Source organism: Nipponia nippon, unplaced genomic scaffold, assembly GCF_047370975.1.
Source record: "Nipponia nippon isolate SJK-2023a ecotype South Korea unplaced genomic scaffold, ASM4737097v1 scaffold_4, whole genome shotgun sequence".
NCBI classification, from domain to species: Eukaryota; Metazoa; Chordata; class Aves; order Pelecaniformes; family Threskiornithidae; genus Nipponia; species Nipponia nippon.
In genome coordinates this window covers 86,733,532-86,756,644 of record NW_028262358.1, presented here as the reverse complement: position 1 = coordinate 86,756,644, position 23,113 = coordinate 86,733,532, and the positions used below count along the sequence as shown (strand labels likewise).

The 23,113-nt window shown below is 42.1% G+C and overlaps 2 protein-coding genes across 8 annotated transcripts in view; one reads left to right on the top strand and one right to left on the bottom strand.

Annotated features, from left to right (window-relative positions):
• Nucleotides 1-8,598, top strand: part of ZNF292 (zinc finger protein 292) — a 56,504-nt gene extending 47,906 nt beyond the window's left edge. For all 7 annotated transcript variants that reach the window (XM_087773622.1, XM_087773623.1, XM_087773626.1 and 4 more), the window contains one exon: nucleotides 250-8,598. In XM_087773622.1, coding sequence (XP_087629748.1) covers nucleotides 250-7,437 — 7,188 coding nt within the window. In that variant the 3' untranslated portion in view covers nucleotides 7,438-8,598. The remainder of the gene's footprint in view (nucleotides 1-249) is intronic.
• A 1,112-nt stretch (nucleotides 8,599-9,710) lies between these two features.
• GJB7 (gap junction protein beta 7) lies at nucleotides 9,711-14,988 on the bottom strand. The gene is given in 2 exon segments (XM_087773642.1): nucleotides 9,711-14,305; nucleotides 14,307-14,988. Coding segments are annotated over 2 exon segments (753 nt in total). The 5' UTR covers nucleotides 14,970-14,988; the 3' UTR covers nucleotides 9,711-14,215.
• Between the last annotated feature and the right edge of the window lie 8,125 nt (nucleotides 14,989-23,113).

Below are 23,113 nucleotides of genomic sequence, written 5' to 3'. Positions count from 1 at the left end.
AACATACAATTAATTTGTGTTTTAGTTGTATGTAAACTTTCACATTTTTTTAGTAGCATGAAGACAAATTATGCAACTTAAGGAATAGCATCTAAAGACAAACCACTGTGTTTCTTAAGGTAAAAACTATTATTATAAACTCCAGGTGCATTTTTTCTGACTCTTAGGGTTGAATAGTGACACCTTTTATTTGCAAATCTAGAAAGGGTTGTGATAAGCTGACGTACTAAAATTAGTCTTGCTTTACAGATCGATGGTGCTGGACTTGCAACTTGCATTGAACTGTGTGTGAAAGCATTGCGCTTGGAATCCAGTGAAAATACAGACGTCAAGATATCTATTTGCAAGACTATCTCCTGCTTGCTTCCAGATGACTTGGAGGTTAAACGTGCTTGTCAGCTGAGTGAATTTCTTCTTGAACCCACTGTGGATGCATATTATGCTGTTGAAATGCTATATAATCAGCCTGACCAGAAGTATGATGAAGAGAATCTTCCAATACCAAATTCTTTGCGCTGTGAGCTCTTACTTGTACTGAAAACTCAGTGGCCTTTTGATCCAGAATTCTGGGACTGGAAAACTCTCAAGCGTCAGTGTCTGGCGCTGATGGGAGAGGAGGCATCCATCGTGTCATCAATAGACGAACTAAACGATAGTGAAGTTTATGAGAAGGTTGAGGATTGCCAAGAAGAGACTAAAGAAACTTCTGTGAATGGGCTTGCTGGCACTTTTGATGAAGCTACAAGCCTTCTTAAGGGTATCAGAGATGAAAAGCAGAAAAAGAGAGAAATTAAAAAACTCAGAGAGAGGGGGTTCATATCAGCTAGATTTAGGAACTGGCAAGCTTATATGCAGTATTGTGTTTTATGCGACAAAGAATTCCTAGGTCATAGAATAGTTAGGCATGCACAAAAACATTATAAAGACGGAATTTACAGTTGCCCTATTTGTGCCCAAAATTTTAATTCTAAAGAAAACTTTGTTCCCCATGTAACTTTGCATGTTAAAAAATCCAGCAAAGAGAGATTGGCTGCTATGAAACCACTGAGAAGACTGGGAAGACCTCCTAAAATAGCAACTACCAACGAGAATCAGAAGACTGATTCTGTATCCAAACAGGAGCAGCGACCCATTAAGAAGAACAGTCTCTATTCAACAGACTTCATTGTGTTTAATGATAACGATGGCTCAGATGATGAAAACGATGACAAAGATAAACCTTACATACCAGAGATAGTGCCAGTTCAAAAGCCACTACCTGTTAATGAATTCACCTGCCCTGTAACATTTTGTAAAAAAGGCTTTAAATATTTCAAAAATCTAATAGCACATGCAAAGGGGCATAAAGATAATGAAGAAGCTAAACGTTTTCTTGAAATGCAAAGCAAAAAAGTGATTTGCCAGTACTGTAGACGACATTTTGTAAGTGTTACTCACCTAAATGATCATTTACAAATGCACTGTGGCAGCAAGCCTTATATCTGCATACAGATGAAATGTAAGGCTGGTTTTAACAGTTACGCTGAGCTGCTGACGCATAGGAAAGAGCATCAAGTCTTCAGAGCAAAGTGTATGTTTCCAAAATGCGGCAGAGTGTTTTCCGAAGCCTATTTACTCTATGATCACGAAGCACAACACTATAATACCTATACCTGCAAAGTCACAGGCTGTGGAAAGGTATACCGTTCTCAGAACGAACTGGAAAAGCATGTTGAGGATCACAACAAGCAGCCTGAAAAAGCGCAACAGCCTGAAAGCCAGCCTAATCAGCCTGATCTTAGTCAACCTTCTAAAGCTAATGAAAATACCGATGGAGTTGCTGTTAAAGAGGAATTGACATCACTTCCGGCTGACAACCAAAGTAGTTTTGCCGAAGGAGACAACATCATCTGGAATCCAATCAAAGCAGAACCAGTAGGGAATGAAAGTGTAAACGCATCAGCGAGTATACTGCAGCAAGGCGATTCTTTGCCTAATGCTGCTTTGGAGCAGTCTCCTACGGGTTCGGTGAAGACAGAAGCGACAATTCCAGCAAGCAGTGTTAAGGTGGCTGCTGTTAACCAGAAGATCCGAGATAACTTTGTAAAAAGAGGTAAATTGGCTGCTACTGCAAGTAAAGTAGATACCACTAAACCTGGAGCCCAGCAGCTGTGCTCATCGGTTGACTCTTGTCTTCCAGTTTTCCAAGAGAGAAAGGAAGAAGACTGTCTCAGTCAGACTCAGAATATTCAAAATATTTCTGTGACCTCAGACACACTAAAACCAGAAGCCCTTGAATCAGAAAGCTTAGAAAGACAAGTGAGCATTGTAAATCCATTTAGTGTGCAGAATCAGGCAGGATATCGAAACAGTGTACCCATTTCCAAAGTTGAAATTGAAGACAGTATTAAGGCTGCAGCTAATCTATATAACCTGCCTTTAAAAACTTTAGAAAGTATTACGTTTATTCCTTCACAGCCTAACATAAATAGCTCTTTAGTTCCAGCTGTGTCACCAGCAGCCCCAATTCAGAAATTTAATTGTCAGGTCGAGGGGTGTACTCGAACATACAACTCGTCACAGAGTATTGGCAAACATATGAAGGCAGCACACCCTGACCAATATGCTGCTTTTAAAATGCAGCGTAAAAATAAGAAACCACGAAAATCCAGCAATCTGCAAAATGTGCCGAACGATGGGAAAATTGTGTATCTTATGCCATCGCAAGTGGGCAATCCCGCTGGTGCTGCTTTTACCACACAGAACAAACCTAATTTGAATCCCACCTGTTCCAGTCAAGTGCAACATGTCTCAAGTACACTTTTCCCAACCCACCTAGAAAATTTGGCCAGTCCTATGTTGCCTATAGTAGAAAGTGTCGTAAATCCAAGTTTGTCTACTCGTATTAAAAGTGAGCCTGAGAGTGTTTTATGTTCACATATGGAAAATCTGTCTGGTGCAACCTTACCTTCCCCGTTGGACGATCTGGCAAAAACAGTTATGCCTCTGAATATTGACGGCGGTTCAGATCCTTTTCTTCCTTTGCCTGCAGAAAACGGTCCGATGTCTCTCTTTCCTTCATCAGCAGAGAATCCTCCAAATTCAGTCTTTTCACAACTGGAAAATAACACAAATAACTTTTCATCGCAGCTAGAAGGAAACACTAGTTCTGCTTTCCCAAAGGAGGAAACTGTTGATCAAATATTTCCCTCACGACTCAGTAATGAAAATAACTTCAATGAAACTAGTTCTCAACATCCAGCTTCAGAAAAGGTGAAAAAAGATCGTGGCCGGGGCCCAAATGGGAAAGAAAGGAAGCCAAAACATAACAAGCGGGCAAAGTGGCCAGCAATAATTAGGGATGGCAAATTTATCTGTAGCAGGTGTTTCAGAGTTTTCACTAATCCTAGATCACTTGGTGGTCACTTATCTAAGAGGTCTTACTGTAAACCTCTTGAAGGATCAGAAATCTCTCCAGAAGCTCTGCAGGCTAATGGACAGTCTTTGCTTGCCAGTATGATTATTTCTTCAAATTCATTAAACTTGCAGCAACCCCAGGAGTCTGCCTTCAATCCAGAGACGTGTTTTAAAGATCCGTCGTTCCTCCAGTTACTTGCAGCTGAAAATCGTTCCACAGCCTTACTGCAGACTATGTTTCCACGGGCCAATGTGACTAACTTTAATACCAGTGGGAATGAGGAAGGAAATCAAATCATAAAACAAGCCTTGGAAACTGCAGGCATCCCGAGTACCTTTGATAACTCAGAAGTACTTCCACACGTAGTTACGACAAGTTGTGTCACTGGTACGACTCAGATAAACGCAGCTGTTCTGCCCAACTCAACCGCGTCCCCTCTGCTGCAGACAGTCTGTAACCCCAGTACCCTGCTAACAGACCAAAACAGGACCCTCAATGCCAAAATTCCTCCAGTAAGCGAATGCAAGAGTTTGCCTGGTTTTGCAACAGAAGACTTAATGCTAAAGACTATTGAAAATGGCTTATGTCCCAGCTCGTTTTCTAATACTGTTGCAGCAGCGCAAAACTTTGCAGGGAACAGTTCACGAGTTTCAGTTATAAGTAGTCCCAAGAATTCAGGATCAAGCAACTTGAATAAGAAGGGAACCAGTGCTTCAAAGAGGAAGAGAAAAGCAACTACACCCTTGCTTGCACCCAATCCGTCACAGAAAGTAGCAGTAAATAATACAACAACGATGGGACTTCTAACCAAAAGCACTGAAGGAAACGTGCAAATACAGGGAGAAGGTTTTCAGTCCAACTTGCTGGCAAATTGTGGCTCTCAAGCAGTGGTGGAAAATCTCACACAGAAACTCAATAATGTTGACAATCAGTTATTCGTGGCCAGTATCAAAGAGAACTTCAAAACAAATCTCGAGGCTCATACAACGTTACCCCCTTTAACAGTAAAAACTGAAAATGGGGATTCCCAAATGATGGCTGTAAATTCTTGTGTGCAAGCAAATTCGGAGGAACAGATTTCAGAAGACAATGTTATGCAGAACTTTGAAAAAACCCTGGAAATAATTAAAACTGCTATGAATTCACAGATACTTGAGGTGAAAACTGAAATTCAGGATACCGTCGCTGCTTCAGGACAGAACTCGCAAGTAAATAATGCCCAGGCTTCTTTGGGAAATTCTGCACATAGTGTAAAACTACCTGCTCCCACACAGTTTGCTGTGCATGCGGGGAACGTCACTGCTGCAAAGAGTAGCTCCGCTCAGCCTGAGACATCTCAAAAAGATGATATTCAAATATTGGAAATTTTGGAGGGCTTGCAAAAACTGAAACTAGAAAATGATTCACCCATTCAGGTCTCCGAGACTCTTTCCCAGTGCCCTCCAGCAGATACGCTAGCACCAGCAGTTCCTGTTGTATCAACTGAAAACAAACCCCTCGTCCAGATATCTTCAGAGGCAAGTAACATTCAGTTTAGTGATAAAGTTAATAAGCCTTTTGTATGTCAGGATCCAGGCTGCAATTATAGTGCTATGACAAAAGACGCGTTATTTAAACACTATGGCAAGGTTCATCAGTACACTGCAGAAATGATACTAGAAATTAAGAAACATCAATTGAAGTATGCCCCCTTCAAATGTGTTGTAGCTACCTGTCCAAAAACATTCACAAGAAACTCTAATCTCCGAGCACACTGTCAGCTTGTGCATCATTTTACGACAGAGGAGATGGTAAAATTAAAAATTAAAAGGCCTTATGGCAGAAGATCCCAAAATGAAACTGTAAGCACAGCCCCGCGACCTGTTGAAATGAAGACTTCACAGACACTAATAATAGAAAACAAAACTGCAGTTCCATTGGTCAAAGAAGCTCAGATAAAGGAAGCTGTAGAGCCTGTTAAAGTCTTGGAAAAACTTCTACCGGAAAATAATATTCCTGAAAGACTGGAAAAACCTCCCCAAGTGGTTTCTGTTCCACCGGAGCAGCATAATGCAGCCTCTTTTGGTAGTACACCGGCGCAACCCAAAGTACGCAAGGTTAGGAGGTACAGGAAGGAAAAAGAGGAGAGAAAACGTAGGAAGCCCGTAACAAAATCTCTGGAGTTTCCCACTAGATACAGCCCTTACAGACCATACCGATGTGTCCATCAGGGCTGCTTCGCAGCTTTTACGATACAACAAAACCTAATCCTTCATTACCAAGCCGTGCACAAATCTGACCTCCCTGCCTTCTCTGCCGAAGTGGAGGAGGAGAATGAGCCAGGTAAAGAGGAACGCGATGAGGTGGAAACCAAGGCCTCTGTCAGAGAGTTCAGGTGTGAGGTGAGTGACTGCTCTCGCATCTTCCAGGAAGTTACCAGCTTGATACAACATTATATGAAGCTTCATGACATGACCCCAGAGCAAATTGGAAACATGAAACTGGCTCCAGAGGCAGGAAGGTTTTCTTGTGATCAGTCTCAGTGTAAGTCTTCGTTCACAGCGTATCTTAACTACATTGTACATCTTGAGGCAGATCACGGTATTAAGATAAGGCCAAACAAAGTAGAAGATGACAGCGTATTCAAGTGTGACTGTGAAGGCTGTGACCGTATTTATGCTACTAGGTCTAACCTCTTGAGGCATATTTTTAACAAACATAATGACAAGCATAAAGATCATCTAATAAGACCCAGGAGACTGACACCAGGTCAGGAAAACATTTCAAGCAAAGCAAATCAGGAGAAACCATTGAAGTCCAAACAGAGAGGACTAAAAAACAGATCGGGAAAAGAAGGTAACAGGCTGTCAGTGAAAACAAAACGAAAGAAAAACGTGAACTTGGAAAACAAAAACTCAAAAGGAATGCAAGTTCAAGAAAATAAGGCTTATTCACTGAAACGCGGCAAGCACGTGTATTCAATAAAGGCTAGAAACGATGCCTTATCGGAATGCACGAGCAGGTTCATAACTCAGTATCCGTGTATGATAAAGGGATGTTCATCTGTCGTTACAAGCGAAAGTAACATAATAAGGCATTATAAATGTCACAAGCTGTCCAAAGCATTTACTTCCCAACACAGAAATCTTCTTATTGTATCTAAAAAGCACTCTGTCTCAGAAGTAAAGGAAGCCTCTTGCGACCAAGAGGAGACTGATAAAAAAAGTGATGTGAAAGAGCCTGAACCGAGTTTGATAGTGAGCAATAATGATTCAAGCACACCTACATTACCGCAAAAGGAAACTGAAAAAGGTGAGAAGGATGAAGTGGACGAACTGACAGAACTATTCATTACTAAACTGATTAATGAGGATTGTTCAAGTACTGAAAACCAAGCAAAAATCTCTCCCAGTGTAAATAGTGACTTGCAGGAGACCAGCTCCTGCCCCTCAGAAAAGCAAAAATCAAACAACTTGAAAAGAGCAAGCAAAGAAAAAAATGTATCTCAGAATAAGAGGAGGAGAGCCGAAAAAACTGAGGAGGTGCTGCCCGTTGACGTGAGTAGCATGCATAAGGAGGAAGAGACTGCTGTCGCCATTCAAACGGCCGAAGAGCAACCTGCAGCTTTCGACTGGAGCTCGTTTAAGCCGATGGGTTTTGAAGTCTCATTCCTCAAGTTCCTTGAAGAGTCTGCTGTGAAGCAAAAGAAAAACACCGAAAGAGACTACCATAGCAGTGGAACCAAAAAAGGATCCCATTCGAACTCGCGAAAATCCAATGAGAAGACCTCCGTAGCAAGTAATAATGTCACTTGGTCATGTTCTGAAACTGAAACCCTTGTACCGTTTGCCAACCCATCACAGCTTCCATGTGGTGATAACGTAAAGATAGTTTTAGACAAGACTTTTAAAGACTGCACTGAGCGTGTGTTGAAGCAACTTCAGGAAATGAAACCTATCGTCAGTTTGAGAAAGCTCGAAGGACGCTGGGAGGATAATCCAGAGGTTACAGCTGCAAAAGTAATCGTTATGGGTACCGAGGAAGGGGAGTCAATATACTGAAAACCTAATGTGTTTAACCGTGAGCTGTAATAAAATTTATTTTGAATAGGAAGCCATCAAGCATGCTAGTAACTGTGGAGCTCTTTTATTTTGAAGTGATTTAATCTAGCAAAAAACATGACATGAGTCATGTAAACTTCTTATTTGTTTTTATCCCTATGGGACTTGAAGAACAGAGTAATTGCTTCAGTTTTGTAAATACTTGATCCAAAACCTCAACTTTCTATCAGATTGTCCTTTCCATGAACTAAATCTTTGTGAGTTGTCTGTGATTGGTATCTTTCACCAGGTCACTGCTCATGTATAACAGTACTCTTTATTTGTAGATACATTTTTTTTTGTATATATTTATTATTGTAAATCATTTGCTGCCACCAGCAGTCTGTAAGTCTAAACTATTAAATGACACATTTATATTCGGAATTTTAATTTGTAACTAAGTGAGCAAGTTTTTAAAACTGTCCTTTAATCATTTTAAATTAAGAACTTTTGAACTAAAACTAGCTAAGTCTGCCATATCCAGTTTATTTTGCATAAAGCATTTATTTACAGGAGAGGAGCTGGATAAGATCACATTTCATAGGTTAAACGTACTGACACACTCTCATTTTTGTAAATTTTAACATCCAGTATCTATGGATGATATTCATATGTAGTTAACTCATAAATATAATAGTTTTCTTATAGCTACATTTTTCATTGCTTTTAATTGGATACAAAGCATTTATGATTCCATAATAAAAATGGAAATGTGAATAAAAATAGTTTGCTACATTGGAGATTTAAAACAATATTTGGTATTAAAGAATCCGTTGTGAATGTGATAGAAAATTAGTAGTGTGGAGCAGTGTATATATTTGAGGTGGTGATTTGTGAAGTAGCCCAGTATTGCCTTAAATAAAATCACATTTCATTTCTTGTTTTATACATGTGATCTTATAAAGGTTATTTTTGTTTCTGTAACTTAGATTGGTGTATAGTTTAATTTTTGTTAAAAAAAACAAAACAAAACAAAAAAATCTTCAGAAACCGTTTTTGTAAATAGTGGGTTTATAAAACAGATGGTTTATTTTGATAATACCAATTTGGTATCTATCTATAAAATACGTGAGTCCTTATGCCATACCGTTAAAAACTGAATAAACAAGGCACTTTCTGAAAGGGAAGTGAGATTGTGATCTTACAGATAAACTCAGTGGTCGTGCTCTATTGATGGCATAGGCTCCCTCCGTGCTCTTCTGCCTCTTGCTGACTGTACCTGGCCGCACTCTCGCCACCTCTCTCTTTTCCACACTGGAACGAGCCTCAGAAGCGGTGCCGCTGGTAGTGCCCAGGATTGGAGCGATTTCTCTCTATGCTGCTAACCGAAACGACAGGTATCCAGTTTGTTCAGTAACCAAAAGCGTGAATGTGTTGGCGGGAGCTGTCAGTACCCAGGAATCTACAATGTTGGTTTTCGTGCGTGATGATGCTTCACTCGGATGGGACAAGCCAGCTGGATTGTGTGGTACCAAAAATTTTTCTTGGATTATTCTCATTACTGGATGTGACTTACCTTCAGTAATATAAAATAGTCTTTATCTTGGGAGAGATTGGCTGGATTTTTTTTTTCTATAAACTTGTCTTGCCATGTAAAGCTTTGCATTAAATGCTACACTTGATTGCTCTTAAGCTATTCACCTGGAATCCTTGACAGTTTACTTGAATGTCAATGCAGAGGGCAGATTCCTACAACCACATGAATTGACTTGTCATGAGAGTGAAGATTATGTATGAAAAAGCGGAAAGGCAACTGCATTTCAGCTTGGGCATAGCCCGTGGTTTGATATCTGGTGCTAAATTGCGTACCTTCTCAGAAAGCCCGTGCTTCCATTTGAAAGAGCCTGTTTGCTCCTCTTGCTTTTGATCCCTCCCGAGTGACTAAACTGGTAATTCTGCCTAGTTAGTAAATCAAAGGTGCGGTCCGAGAATGATAAAACTGAAACAAATCCTTGCATTTTAACTCTAGGAGAGATCTTTATAATCGTTACAAGCGCGTGGTGCCGCGTTCTACCTACCAGAGGCTGCGCGGTCTCCCTGGATGGAGTTGCTGTTGGATGCGATCCATGGTGATTGTAGAGGGGAATCTTCTGCAGGGGAGAAGAGGGCAGAGGACGTCCTCTGGAGAGGATCCGCAAAGCTCACCTGAAATCTTTTGGTTTCAGATGTACCTAACCACTGCAGTCGCTGTCAACAGACCTCACAACTGTTAATTTTTAGAAGATATCTTTTTGTTTTGTGTAAATTAAATAGTTTCAGCATTGACATTCCCTGTCAATGATAGATAGTGCATCGTTTGCAGGTTTTTTAGGCTTAGAATAGCTACAACTATTGAGCTACACAGTGCTATACTAGAATGCTATTTTTAAAAAAAAAAAGGAAAAATAATTCCAATGTCATAAATATCCAGGAAATAATTTCTGGTTTGGATCTGAATGGAGGGTCTGAATTTCAGGGAATGAAATTTTTTAATATTGTCTCATTCTTATCCCAATTAATCCAGTTAAAGTGGGCACTGTACCAATATAGTCAGTGCCCTTCATGGCACGCTCCCTTTTAGGTGGGTACTGACAGCCTGTCCAACAGGTAAGCTAGTATGGTATTTATTTTCATTTTTTAAAAAAAGTATTTTAAACTTAAAGTGGGGACTGAAGGCAGGGTCTGATTTAAGATGTCATGGACTGCAGAGGGCACTACAAAAGTTCCTGAGGAAGTAAATTTGGTATTTGCATTTAGATATTTTATCTTGAGTGATGTGTAATACCTTCTGCTACAGCTGTGGCAGCATGTCCGAACCGACTGCTCCTCCAGAGCCTGGAGCCGTCCCCCTGCCCTTGGGGCTGCCGGGCGGGATGGGGCTGCCAGCACCACCCCAGCCCGCGGGGTGCCCCGACACCTGTGGCTGCGGCCGGCCCCGCTGCCCCGGCCCTCTCTGTCTTCTCCCCTCTCTCTTTCTCCTTCCTCCTTCGTGTCTCTGTCTTCCAGACATGTCACCCATGAACTGTGGCGCATTTGAGCTAAGACGCTTTCTTTTAAACCCCTTGTCATCGTGAGGAGTGTGCTGACTGAAGCAGCAGTTGTTGCTGATGGGGAAGCAACCAAATCAAGGAGCCTGGATGTAGAGTGCAGACTGTTTTGTGATTGAAAGACATCTTTAAACCAGCAGTCAGCCTGCCTCTCTTGTGGTTAACTATGTTTATAAAGAAATCTTAATATTGTCTGAGCCCTAATTCAGTGTAAATAAGAGTAGTGGGTTTGTCCTCACGTGTTTTGGGGCGGTCGTTCTCAGGGGGATGGGGGGGACTGTTGGTCCTGGAGCGTTCTGGCATGTCCTGTCTATGGCTGTTGGATAGCGACGGAGGGACGCCTTTAAAATCAACACTGAAAACAGTCACTGGCTCAGGTGAGGAAAAGTAGTTGGCTATATTCTTGCAATTAGTTTCTGTGCTAAAGAATTAGTATGGTTGGGTCTCCCACCCGCACGGGCACGCTGCCTTGAGGTTTAGGCCACCAGGGCTAGCGGATCTCGCTGAAGCAGGAGTTGGGGCAGCAGCTCCTGCTCCTGCCCTGCTTCTTTCTGTCACTTTTTCTTTTAAACGTCATCTGTCAAAAGGCAAGAACATTGCTTGGGTTTTAAAGAAAACTAGGATCTAGGTAAGACCTGGGTCTTTTAATGTTTGCAGAGATGTTTTGAAATATGAATGAGGTAAATGTTTTTGTATGAACACGCATGGAGCGATCGTGTTATTTTTCCATTACGGTATGGGCTCAGGTCAGCTTCCTGCAAATTGCTATGCGATTGAGGAGACTGTGCTTCTACACTTCAAAAAGAAAAAAAACATAGCACTTGAATGGTTTTAAATTTTGTCTGTTTGTGTGAATTGGAAGTTGAATACACAAAAAAGCCCTTAAACCTTTAGTTTTAGGGACCGAGTCTACAAACTCATTTGAACCAAAAATGTAAGAGCAAATGACTTCAGGGATGGATGGATGAGTGAAACTTAAGCTGAAGCACAAATGAGTGTAAAGGCGGGGAAGGGGCTGTGGAAGGAAAGGAGCCAGGAAAAGACCAAATGCTGGCCAAGAGCAGGGTTCAGAAGGCAGCTGAGTTTGTTTCTGTTCTCTTAGGTTAAGTAAAATCTGACGGAGCTGCCTTGCGTGATGCTCGTTTCCTTTTCATCAGGGGCTTTGTCAAACACCCCTCTAATTTTGCAGCACGTGGTGTAAAAGCCCCCCTGGCTGTTTGCTACGAGTGAGTCGGGGGTTACACAGAGTTGGGTCATAATAGTTTTTCAGAATATTTCTCATGTAAGGTACTGGCTTTGTCCAAACTGAAGTATCCTCCGAGACTTGAAACCTGTTGATTTTGGAATTTATTTATCATTTCATGGCTGTTGAAGATAGGAATTAGAAATAAAACCTTGAATATACATTCCAAAGAATTAAAGTTCTTGTTTCACGGGAAAATTTTTGGTCTAAGTGGGAAGCCCGGACCAGCCACAGAGCTTTAGGGGAACTCTTCAAGCCCTGACTTAACACAATTTTTCTATTAGAGAGCAGTGAATGCACCAATTTAATCAGAAACCTGTGTTGGCTAAACTGTGTTTGCTTCTCTTCGTTTTCTCTCAAATAAACCTTGCTTTAAAAAAAAAAAAAAAATAAATAAATACTTTTTCATTAATGTGCTGTCTTCAAATCTGTCCTCCATAATTAAAAAACAGTCATTTTGGAAGCATTTTTCATTTTGGTCGTGTTGCCATTGTCTTAAAAAATGATGCATTAAGGTACGAAAGGGCGAAGATAATTTTGGGTTTTGTTCTCAGCGAAACTGTGGCGGCCACAGTTACAGAGGGCTGGTGGGCAGTGGTTTTGCTTCACGCGCTGCTTGGTTGGTGGGTGTTGTCCAGTAGCTGCAAAAGAGTTTCTAACGGCATTTCTGTCATGAGCCGCAGTCTGCGTATGTCGAGATTTAACAGAAAAGGTTCTGAATTGCGTAAAGCGCGTTGTCTCGATATACACACCGATTCAGCGTCACTCGAGATGTAAAACTTTAACTGGCCACAAGCTGGCAAGCTAGCGTCTGAGAGACTGCTCTCGCTGTTAAGTTCAATGGCAGCAAATGTATTTTCACCTTTGATAAAAGCAGGTTTATTTTAGCAAAAAAGCTTGAAAAATCACAGCACATAGTTTATTGATTATTTCTTAATTCTGTAACTGCTACCCCAGTACTCATAAAAGTAATAGTTTGTAAGCAAAGCTGGGGATTTTTGGAGTGAGAAAGTAGTTAACGTGCTTTTGCTACCGTTTCCTCCTCTTTATCCTGGCACAAACAATGAAACCAGTTCAACATTCAGGCAGCTCCACCGATTGCAGTGGTGTTTTTCTCTCAAGGGTGTGTTTTGATCAGGCTCAGTACTGATGGATGTCCAAAGGTCTTTCATCCCAGCAATGGAAAGAGAACACTGCTACCCTGAAATAAGTCTTTTTAGGTACTTAATTTCTGTCGGCTCAGAAGTCTAGGTTCAACAGAAGACACGTCTTGGCTAATCTGTGTCCCTTTCCTGTTAGCCCAAGTGACACACATAAGGAAGAGCGGAGATGCGTGGTATTTAAGAGAGATTCTGAAATCTGGGGGGAGGGGATGGGTGGTTCTTTTTTACTTTGTTTCTACTGGAGGCTTTTCATATTTTTAGATTCCACGTGTTGTTCTATGGCAGGGAAATATACTGAAGGAGTAGCAGTATTTTCAACCTTGCTAAAGGGACCAGATTCCAGGCTACTGAATGCCAGGGCTGCTGGCTACTGTTTTGCCGTGTTGTGCGGTCTACATTTCTCTACTCAGATCCTAAGGAATTAGGAATGATCTTTTCCCTTAAATGCCACAGCCACAGAGCAGAAAAAAAAGTCTAATGACTTGGGAGCTGCTCAGTGCGGGTGAGCCAGAGTTAACTCTGTACTCTGGTACGGGCTGCCTGCGCCAGTTTGAGCAAGTACCTTTTCTTACGGGATGCATTCTCATGATAAATACCCTAAAAAATGTAAAGGGCTCAAATACCTCCAGAAGGAGGTGCTCCACAAATAGCTAAATAACCAGGTCTGTCTTTATCACCATGGGCTAAACTAGATGTGTCTACCTCTTTTTATTTTTTTGTTCTTTTTTGGAGAAGTTTTACAGTAGTCCAGTGGAAGGGGCTTGTGACCATCCAGCTCCCTTCAAGACAGCAGCAGCCACTGTATGCCAGCACTTGCCGATGGCGATTTCAACAGCTATCGGATCCACTCAGCTGACAAATGCTGCGCGTCCCCTTCCTGTTCAGTGTCTTAATCCCAGGTTTTTCCAACTCTGCCTATAAAAAGCCTCTTTTGGCTTGTACCAAAGCAGTTCTGTGTAATATTCAAAACTCAACTCTTTGAGCAATTGTTTCAGCATGATTTATCATAAGCATCTGTGTTTATATTAAAACTGCATGGAATTTTCAGACTTCTACACTTCTTGTTTCAACACGAACAGATCTAGATGATTCGAGGTATAACATACATAATGCAACTGGATTTATCCACTCAAGAAAGGGGGAACTAACAGAGAAAAAATATTTCCTACATAACTATCCTTTCAGTTCTGTAAGGCACTGATTGGAAAAGCAATCTGTCAAATACAGCTTGTGTAACGGGAAGGTGGCCTCTGACCTTCTTCTTTCAAGTCAACGGGGAGCTTTTTTTCCACATTTGTCTTGTATATTCAGAGGCAAGGACGAGGAGCTGATGTGGAACCGTCCTGCAGCTGCTGGTCTGTTGTGACCACTGATTTCTGATTTGTGGCAATCACTTTCTGAGCCTTGATGTTTCTTGACGTACCTCTTCAGATAACATTTTATGGAGTATTTGAAAATGAGATAACTCAATTCACTTAGATTTAATACAATGCACAGGCATGAAGTTGCCACCAGAAAATAGAGGAAAATCATCTTCTCTGTGGGTTTGGAAATATAGCACTCTACGGTATTGGGACATGGTCTTATGTCACATTTCACAAGGCGTGGTACTTTGAACCCGTTGTACAATTTATAAAACAGAAAAAGAAAAACTATTTCAAATCCTGTTTTTAAAATAAGGCTGGTAAGGTAAGTGCACAGCAATCCACCATCTATCTCTCCCACACTTCTATAAAGTTTCTGGTTGTGGTGTTTCTCTCTGTTCTCTCGGTAAGCAACATGAAAAACAACCAAGAGTGAAGGGGTAGAGACCATGATTAACTGCAAAGCCCAAAGACTGATGTGGGAGACAGGGAAAAAATGGTCAAAGCAGACATTTTCACAACCAGGCTGCTTGATATTGCATTCAAATTCATCGTGTTCGTATTTCCAGATGTTTTCTGCGGCCACAATGTAAATCAGTAATCGGAATATGAACACAACTGCTACCCAAATTCTTCCAATTCCTGTTGAATACTTATTCACTCCACTCAGCAGATCACGTAGGAATCCCCAGCTCATTTTTCTCCTCAAGGAAAGAAGGAAATGCTGTATCAAAGAAACAAGATCAGAGAGATGCTTCCTCTTGGGTGAAGAAAAATGAAACGTTCATTCAAGGTGAAATATAACAAGTAGCTGAAGCAATTTAAAATTATTAAGCATTTAAAAAGGAAAACAACAACAAACTGCTCTTAGTTCTGATAATTTGTACCTTCTGAGGCTATTACACAAAATTTATTTGCTGTTAAAATAGATTTTGTCAATTAGGCTGAAGCCTAATTGTTCTGTTAAACTGTCCTCTGCAAGTAAATGTGCCTGTTCTTCCCAAGGGTGTCCTGAGCGTCAGGCAGAGCTTTCTCTGGCAAGTTCAGGCTCGCACCCTACCACTGAGGTACGCTCAACTTAGCCCTGTCAGTTAGGCAAATACTGAGCACAGTCAAATCAGATTTCACTTTCAAATTTATGTATAGCAGCCATGTGTCCCATAATTAGCTGATGGCCAAAATGCAAACTTTTTTCTTTGTGGACCAACTTCTCAGTAAACTTATGCATTATTTTGAATCCTGTCCTGCCTCATTGGATTTTCTTTGTTGTATTTCTTATCGTTTAAGAAATGCACTTAACTTAACTGCAAACATGTTTCTATTTTATAGTTTCTTTTCTGCACAAGTCTTCCCCTGTCCTAACTCCGGAATACTTCTTTTGGAAGAGCTGCCTAAGGAGCTGTTGGCAGCCAGACTCTCCTCAAAGTCAAAAGAAGACCTGAGATAACCACCAAGAGCACACAGTCATCTTCCCACCCAGCCCCACCTCCGAGGTCTGCGTGGATCTTCGAGGATACCAAGCTCCTTTGTTTTGTAAGAGCAAAAAGTAGATGTATTCCCAGGACACTGAATGGCTGGGAGACATGAGGAGGGAAAGCTAGGAAGTTTCCAGAACTGTGTATTCTATCTTTTAATGTCCTCATCCCATCTACTGCTCCTGCAAGCTCTGCCTAGCAGGAGAGAAAATGTACCCCTCTGTGGCTGCAGTGGCACATGCATATCCCACTGCCGCTGCCATAGCTGCAGTGAGTACTGGTGTGTGAGCAAGTTTACCAACTGGCGAGTTTGAGTACGAGCGGTAATAAGGCCACAGCGTCACAAAGCTCAATGCAGACAGAAAGCTCAGTACTTCTGCTGCTGTCCCTTGATTCTGCGGCCCACCATGAGCTCTGCCTATGGCCAGACTTCTGCTGGAAAACAAGGATATTTTCCTATTTGGGTATTCCTACATTGCTACCGTTAGAGCTGGTGAGCTGGTGACTTGCTTGAGGAGCTGAGGGACAGCTGCAGAAATGAATATATTGCTGATTTATACTGGGAAGGATGTTGAAAAAAGGTGTTCTCATGAAGAATGATTACCAAGCTGCTCCTTGATGCTGCAGGTAAAAAAGAATAACAGGAGAATATCGGTTGGCTTATATCCTATCGGGCATATGCTTAAATGCTTTTAAATATGTTTGGCAGGGTGGTGACTTTGTCATTAAAGAGCTATTTCTGTCCTCCATGTCTGCAATTAGAGCTCCAGCAGAAGTTTAAATCAGGCTCTTCAAGACATCAGCACCAGGGCTTAAATGCTTTCTAGATAAGTAATACACAGTCAATGCATCGGTCTCAAAGGAGCTGAATAGCAAAGCATGAAGATACTACTACGTAATAAAGCACAGGCAAGGAAACAAAACTGTCACGTGAGCGAGCATGAATACTAACATGTACGAACACATCTTGTGGATGAGGTGTCCTCTGGAGTAGATTTGAAGGAAAAGCTCAAAAGGCCTTTCCTAGGATTTTAAGATGTGCACAAGCACTACAGAAGGGCAGACTGAATTCCATGGAAAGTGAGTATGGCTGTGAGTGGGCTTTTGCTAATGGCCCTAAGAACTGCACCATCCCTTTCTAATGTAAAAAGCCTAATATCACCTATCAGTCCATGACTGAAGTTACACCAGTTCTGAGTCTCCAGCTGAACAAGTCAGGACGGAAATGAAAGATATGCTGGGTTCACCAGCAAGGCACAAAAATTAGTGGGAACCAACACCGGTGGAAATCAGGCCATGGAGATACCTAAATACAGATTGAGAAATTTACCTTGAGGTCTCTTTTCCCAAAGCTAAGCTGCTACTTCCTTACCTGAGCAGCAAGAGGGATTAGTAAAGAACAACTTTAGACCCGCTTTCGCTGATCTCACATTGAGGAGAAGGATGTGAAGGAGAAAAGAAAATCCTGCCCAAAGAAAATGGGAATCAAGGATTCGACTAAAATCTCCAGCGGATCCTGAGCAATGGGCAAATTCTAGCCAGCCAGAAGACTGGATGGATGAAATTCCTGCAAAGCTATTTTGAAAGACAGGAACACATTCTGGTACCTAGAAGTCTGGCAGTGAGGCAGCAGGGATTTCACAGGACTAAAGGTGGCTCCTGGCCTATGTGCTCTGGTGGTGAGAAACTGAGATCTGTTCAAGGACTGCAGGGCAGCTCTTGTGGCCAGCGGTGCTGTGGCAGCCAGAAGCCTGCAGAGCTTTGGTTATAGTTTTCCACTTGCAGCCTCCACTTGATGGTGAGAAATGGTTGTATAGGACAACCTTTGACCAAAAGCCTAAAGGGCCACAGAGCCTGTTTTGTGGAATTCTGTGATGGGTTGACCCTGGCTGGACGCCAGGTGCCCACCAAAGCCGCTCTGTCACTCCACCTCCTCAGCAGGACAGGGGAGAGAAAATATAACGAAAGGCTCATGGGTCGAGATAAGGACAGGGAGAGATCACTCACCAGTTACCCCCACAGGCAAAACAGACTTGACTTGGGGAAAAATAATTTTATTACCAATGAAATCAGAGAAGGGTAATGAGAAATAAAAACTAAATCTTAAAACACTTTCCCCCCCACCCCTTCCTTCTTCTCGAGTTTAACTTTACTCCCAATTTTCTCTGCCTCCTCCCCTGAGTGATGCAGGGGGATGGGGAACCTGCTCCAGTGTGGGCTCCTCTCTCCACGGGTCTGCAGGTCCTGCCAGGAGCCTGCTCCAGCATGGGCTTCCCACGGGGTCACAGCCTCCTTTAGGCACCCACCTGCTCTGGCGTGGGGTCCCCCACAGGCTGCAGGTGGATATCTGCTCCACCGTGGACCTCCATGGGCTGCAGGGGGACCGCCTGCCTCACCATGGTCTTCACCAGGGGCTGCAGGGGAATCTCTGCTTTGGTGCCTGGAGCACCTCCTGCTCCTTCTTCACTGACCTTGGGGTCTGCAGGGCTGTTCTTCTCACATACTCTCCTCTCCCCTGGCTGCTGTTGCGCAGCAGTTTTTCCCCTTCTTAAATATGTTATCGCAGAGACGCTACCACTATCGCTGATGGGCTCGGCCTTGGCCAGGGGCAGGTCCCTCTTGGAGCCGGCTGGCATTGGGTCTATCAGACACAGGGGAAGCTTCTAGCAGCTTCTCACAGAAGCCACCCCTGTAGCCCCCCGCTACCAAAACCTTGCCACGCAAACCCAATACATATTGTTTGGGTTGTAACCAGCACAGCTCCTCTGTTCAAAGGAGCTGCAAACGTGCCTTTAAAAGGTTATGTTTGCTTTTTGCACCACTGTTGCTATAGAAGATAGTGGATATTAACTGATGCTTTTGTATAATTCGAAAACACAATTAATTCACTAAGTCATTGCAAAGAACACATGGAACGGAAAAATTAAAATGGACTTCAAAGATAAGGCATTACTCAACAGGTGAACAGGAGATAATTGACTTCATGGAACAGCACAGGCAGACAGTGATAGGTTAAGTTAGCTGAGGCTAGAGAAGACAAAGACGTTATATGGGCTGTATGAAATTCAGAGAAACGTGAGGATTCAGACAGAAAAAAAAAGAGATAAATCTTCAAGTAAGCACACAAGTGAGCAGTAAGAAAAAGATGACAGTGGTTTGAGGTTTTGTAACACTTCTAGAAGTGGCAGCACCTGTGGAAGCAGATGACAAGAGTAGTGTCAGGGCATGATGCTTTAGCAAAATTATATTCTGACTAACATAAGGACAAGAGAGACAAAAATGTGATCCAAATCCTTGTAGCCAAAGAGAGATTTCAACCTTAGCATTCAGAGGAGGTTCATTTTGTGCAGAATGAATCAAAGGGAGTCAAGAAGGGAACTGGCTAAAGAAATTGAGTAGATTGTGGAAAATGTGGATGACATCAGTTTGCATCAAGGTAATGTCCAGCGTTGAGGCTAACAATGAAATGACTCAAAGGTTTAAAAAAACAACAAAAGGGTCAAAGGGGCACCTATTTGGCACTGTGGAAATAAAGACCACAAAAAGACTTAGCCTCTATTGGAAATTACAAAGGAGGCACTAGAGAGTCTTAAACAGCAAAAGAAAGATTATTTGCTCCAAGTGCTCAAGAAAAGGTTGAATGGAGCAAGAAGTGAAGAGCAGGAATTTGAGGTTAGATTTACTTTAACCCCCTGCTCCATACACATACACACACACACACACCAGCTTGGACAAAAGCTGAAGATTAGAGATACATTGATTTGTTGTACTGATTTCTAGCTGAAGTACCAGGGATGAGCTTGAAAACAAGTGCCTGGGCTTCTACTACCAGCCAGGAAATGGAGCAGGTGATCTCCCTTCCTCCTCACATACATCATTTATTCCCTAGATGTGACGTAAACACCTCCCACCACCACCACACACCCTCCTTGTCCTGTTCACTAGAGGCACAAATGACCAGAAGACCCTCCACACCCCCTGCTTCCCTCAGCCGTACCAGTGGCTTGGATCCCCCCTTAAGGCTGCACACAAGCTCTACTGAGCAAACAGAGCGACCTGAATGCATCATTAACTTCTGAGTGTGCTGAAGGTAATTTATTGAGTAAAGTGTTTGAATAATGCTATTGTTGTTGAATATATTCATCAAATAATCATTTCTGTCGTTCAGTGAGGTCTACAGAAGGTTGGCTAATGTGCATTGAGTAATGCATCCACTGAAAAGCATAGTTGCTCAGAGAATTAGTTCACCCAGATTTCAATCGGCTCTGTTAATTTAATTACTTTAAAAGCAGAAAAGGTATCTTTGTGCAGAGGAAAATGGGGGGGGGGGGGGCGGGGAAGTAAGAAAATGCAAGAACAAACTGTCTAAGTAGCGAGGAAGTGGGGAAAGCATCCAAAGTGTCAGGGGCACAAAGAGGGCAGGCAGCTCGGAGCTTGGAGAGCAGGCAAATTACAGGAAGAAGGTGCAGCATTACGGGAAACGGAGAAGGAGTGGTGAGAACAGAAAGAACACGAGCCTGGGAATGGTGGATCTATGAATTCTGTACAAGCAAGCTGAATTATCATCACAGGCTGAGAGATGGAAAAACACTCTCTTTTTCTGATATAAACATTGCTAATGGCAGTATTTTGCTGCACCTGCAAGTTAGTAACATTTTTTTTTTTTTTGACAGGAAGAAAGAGAACCGTAAATAGTGGCAAAGATGATAAAGCAGAGAGCAGAAGCAGAGAATCACAGAGGAGGATATAGGAGTTGGTAACAATCTTGAGTCCCTCCTCTCCATTTTTTTTACAATTTAATCAAAACATCATGGCAGCGCTTTTTTTTTTATGAGGAAAAGAAAAAAAAAAAAGCATTGGCACAATGGTTTCCATAAATGACCAAACAAATAATGAAGCTTAACTTCAGACGTTCATTTAGCAACTGTATTTTCCCCTTATTTTCTTTGTTTGCTGATATAAGGAAGTATGCATCCATTTTACGGTTGCTGAGTCTTTGTGCTTGTTTCATGGACTACCCACTGCTTCCCTACTGACTACCAGAGGTATAAGGTCCACAGGCTGAGAAACACTGATTTGCTTCATTCTCTGGCCCTAAGAAGGCTTTGTTGTGCGTATACTCTTCCTGACAGATGTTTGTGCAGTCTGCTCTTAAATTGGTAGAAGCTCCACTAGCCCCCATCCCCCACCCCAGCGTGGTGCATCTATTCCAGTGCTCCGCTACAGAAGAAGAGGGAGCAGGAAACCTCCTGGGAACACCAAGGTACAGTATGACTCCATTCAAAGTCCCTCTACCAAGCTGCTACGCAAACTGTTGCACATCTGTGATAGGAGCTGAAAAACTATTGCTACAAGTCACTAACCTTGCAATGCTTTTGTTTCTTGTTCAGCGGTGAGAGTGCCAATGTAAGGTGATTTCCAGGTCCTTATGAAAAAGCCAACAAGAGAAAACAGACAGGTCATAAAAATTAACATTTCCTTGTTCAGACAGCCCATCTCTTACCACCAAATAAGTAAAGCTGTAACATTAACATCGTACTCATTACTTTTTAAGGCTCTTCTGAAACAAGCCAGGTAAGGTTTGACAACCCGTGAGCAAACACAGCTCGCCAGGTCTGTGTGCTGGCCAAGTTGTTCGCTGCTGCCACAACCGCTGCTAGTGGTAGTGCAGCAGAGTCCATGGTTCTCAGGCTGACATGAGCCAAAGGTTTCCCACCTATTTCATCCTTCAGATGCTTCCAGCAGAAGTGGAGGCTCCTGAATGGCAGATGTAAACGTACTGGCAATAGCTTGTTCTGCTCTCACAGATTGTCAAAAAGTAATCTATAGACGCTTTAGATTCAACTTCATTGGTATAAACTCTTCATTAACACATAAAAAGAAATAGAGTCCTCTCCTCAAAACACCAACAATCTAGACAGAGAAAACACATGCAGTGGAGGAGGAGATGTCCACCAGAGAGGTGATGTGGTTTACCCAGCATCACCCAGCACATCAGAGGCAGAGCTAAGACAAGAGCCATGGTTTCTCATAGCCCCGTCCCTTGCTTTCATCTTCCTTAGCTTACTGGTTCTAACCTCTCACTACTTCATGCCTATTACTAACTTCTAACTCCTTAGAGCAAGAAATATGCCCTTTCGTACATTGGGAGATAAACCTCTGGATACTGTGATAAGTGATACGAAAAGCAGAATTCCACAAACAATTAGTAGTGCTTAAAATATACAAATGGTGTGTAAAAACATCAGCCTAGATATTCATTTGCCACCGGCTACAGGAAGGAAAAGATTAAATGGAAGAGGGCTCATCTGGTCATTTAGCACTAGACCAGAGCTGGTTGGTTTGCCTTTTACACCTGACTTTGATATTGGCTTCCCGAGTGGCTTGGGACAAATCTTCCTCGCTGGGCTTCAGGACCTTACCTGCCCAGCATTCAGTTCCCTGCAAATATCACTTACAAACTACAACTTCAGTAGGCTTCATAACCTTAAGCATGCTTGGCATTCTTTTTTATAGTCAGTGGTGGCAAAATCCCGTCTCATTTTGTATTTAGGGAAACCGCAAACACCACTTAATAACCCAGCAGCTGCTGAGTGTGATGCTTTGCCAGCTGCTAATTGCTGTGGTCTCTCCTCCACAGCGATGAATGGGTTTTGAGAGAGGGCAGACACAGTTCACTGTTTTCTTTGTTACTTTGGTAAATTGTGTAATTAAAAAAAATTAGAAGTAGCCAAAATGACTTAATTTTTTTTTGAAGTCGTGATGTCTGTATTTTGCCCACACAACTACTACTGTGTTTCTCATCACCTTTATGCCAAACAGACCACCCATCTCTCCCATGCCTTCCTGCTGTAAACAAAAATTCCCTCTGCAGCGAATGATCTTCAGCATTAAAATGTATTACGGCTTCATTCATGCCACTGTTGTAATGCTACTGTTGTAACGCTTTAGCCAACTCGTAAAAAAAATGAATTGACAAAGTCAAAAGATTTCCACTTGAACAAGCGATGGTCAATGGCCACACTACAGTTTGTAACTCTTTAGTAGCTGTAAAGTACTGCAACACTGCAATGAAAAGAGGATTATATCTGTGAAAAGAGGATTATATCTGTGTTTTATGCTTTCATGAGGCTATTATCAAGCCTGTTTGATTTGGTAAAACTATATTTTATGACTATATTTTATAACAAGAAACTCTAACTTACCTGCATCTCAGTGAATGATTACGGCTGGACCCCAGCTTTCTAGTGGCATTAACAATCAACGAGTCATTTCCGAGAAAGGGAGTTACTGCTTTAAGCCTTGAAAATGGAAACTGCTCGTCTCCTAGGTAATATAAACTAAACGAGTGAAACCTGATCACCTC